This window comes from Myotis brandtii, unplaced genomic scaffold, assembly GCF_000412655.1.
Source record: "Myotis brandtii unplaced genomic scaffold, ASM41265v1 scaffold469, whole genome shotgun sequence".
Lineage (NCBI taxonomy): Eukaryota > Metazoa > Chordata > Mammalia > Chiroptera > Vespertilionidae > Myotis > Myotis brandtii.
The window spans coordinates 1,857,117-1,859,184 of NW_005367911.1; the positions used below are offsets into that span (position 1 = coordinate 1,857,117).

Consider the following 2,068-nt stretch of genomic DNA (forward strand, 5'->3'; position numbering starts at 1 on the left):
ATGATCTCACTTTTTTACTTTTCAGATAAGGAAATTGAGACCTAGAGACTTTAAGGAACTTGCCCAAGGTTGCCCAGCTGGCTACGGCAGAGCTGGGGGAGGAACTGTGTTTTCCACCGCGCTTATTAGTAAGGTTGCCGTGTCTCACTTCTGCACATAACTCCGTTCCGAGTGGGAGGACCTGTCGCAGAGTTGAAAGGCCCCATCTCCTGACAGGTCCTCCCACTTAGGTCTCACCTGAGGCTCTGCTGGGTTCCGGCAGAGCCACACACCGCCCCCTGGCGGCAGGTGAACGCAAGCGCAGCGCATGCTAATGAGTCCGCGGCGCGGCTCGCTGATTGGCTGGCGCGGATTCCAGCTGCTCCCCCGGGACGGGAGCTCAGCGCGAGTAAAGGGGCGCTGCAGGCAGCAGCCGCCCCCGCCCCGCGCTCTCCGGCTCCCCCCACCTCCTCTCGGGCTTCAGGGTGTGTGCGAGGCACGCTGGCCCTTTCACTTGCGGGCCTCTCCTCTTCTCTCCCTGTGGTGTTCTGGTTCTGAATTCATCCAGGGTCCAGGACGACAATCCGGCACCAAGGCCAGCAGTACAGGCCGAGGATGGCATTTCTCCAGAAGGTAAGCTGGTCTGTCACCTGGGCCTGGGGGGTGCGCGGGGACCCAACTCTGAGAAGTGTCCGCGGAGATGCTGGACCGGCTCAGCGTGTGTGGGCAGGAGCGGAGGGCATCCCCTGTGGTCCGTTAATGCTGCTACTGCTGCTGCTTGAAACGACTTCTTTGCAGTGTGTGTGTGTGTGTGTGTGTGTGTGTGTGTTAAAGAGTATCATCATTAGGTTTCCATGTAACCTGTCTGTAGTGGAGACCGGAAGCCAGGGGCGATGGTCTGCTGCAGGCTCAGAACTACCTGTTACTCAGGAGAGGAGGGTGCCCTGCCCGAGGCAGTTCAGCCCAGGCTGTCACCTGCAAGGCTGTCTCCGGATCTTGTTATAAGGCACCAGATGTTAAATCAACATTTTTGGGGGTTATTTTTCGGATCCTAAACGGCAGTATTTTAAAGTGTGTGAGTGAATGTGTGTGTGTGTGTGTGTGGGGGGGGTGACTGTGTACGCATCGATCATGCAATGATATATTTGTAGGATAAAGGACCCCCCACTCCCAGCACCCCAGGCCCCCCATTGGAGCATGTGTATCTGCTTATCTCAGGTCTCTGTGCTGGCAGCAGAAGTCAGAACCTTTTCTCTTCGGCCACAGACTTTCTCAGACCAGGTGGCGAGGCACAGGCTGTTCTGTGGTCGTGGGGGAGGTAAAGTGCGTCTTGCCGACGGATGTGTTTGGAAACAGTGGCTCATTTTGTTGTGAACTCTTCAGATAACCAGTGTCTGAAGACATCGTCAGGGGATGAGGCCCTAGGTCACTTGTCCACCCTTCCTTCCGTCCACAGCCTCTTTCCACGGCACTGTGTCCACCATCTGAGGCTTATCTTGTTGAGTGGAATTAGCCAAATGCTCGGTGACAAGTGGAGCCCTGAGCCCCTGGAGCTGAGTACGTGGGTGTAGTCAGTGCCCCACTGTTCTGATTTGCCCGGGACGTTCAATGCTGAAACCTGGACAGTGCCGGGCATGCTGGACTGCTGGTCACACCCCTCCGCCCACTTCTAGGAGCTTGTGCCTGTATCCAGGTAGTGGAGGTGTGAGGCTCATCCACAAAACAGGTGGAAGGTTGTCAGAAAGGACCCCGAGAGTCGATATTGCAGACACCAGTTCCTGAAAGCAGAGGAGACCACTGAAATGCTCTATCTGAAAGCCATGGTCATCCTCCAGGGTTCCCCAAGACTGCCTTCTTCCGCCCCCAGACAGGCAGGCTCGGAGGCTCGGGGAGGAATGGTCTGGAGATACTCTCCTTATTTTCTGAACCTCAGACGTTCTTGCCATCATGGCTGCTGTCTAGCAGAGCCTCCTCTCTCTACCTTGGCCTTCTGACTGGAGTCTGGTCGCCAGCCTCTCCCCCCACCATCGCACTCTTACCTCTTCCACCCCAGCCTCCCCCTCCACCCCCCAACTCTCCACTGCTTCCA

The 2,068-nt window shown here is 56.7% G+C and overlaps 1 protein-coding gene across 2 annotated transcripts in view; it reads left to right on the forward strand.

Moving 5' to 3' along the window:
• The first annotated feature begins 378 nt into the window (after window positions 1–378).
• Window positions 379–2,068, forward strand: part of RGS9 (regulator of G-protein signaling 9) — a 62,365-nt gene continuing 60,675 nt past the window's right edge. For both annotated transcript variants that reach the window (XM_005875782.2, XM_014547267.1), the window contains exon 1: window positions 379–612. In XM_005875782.2, coding sequence (XP_005875844.1) covers window positions 595–612 — 18 coding nt within the window. In that variant the 5' untranslated portion in view covers window positions 379–594. The remainder of the gene's footprint in view (window positions 613–2,068) is intronic.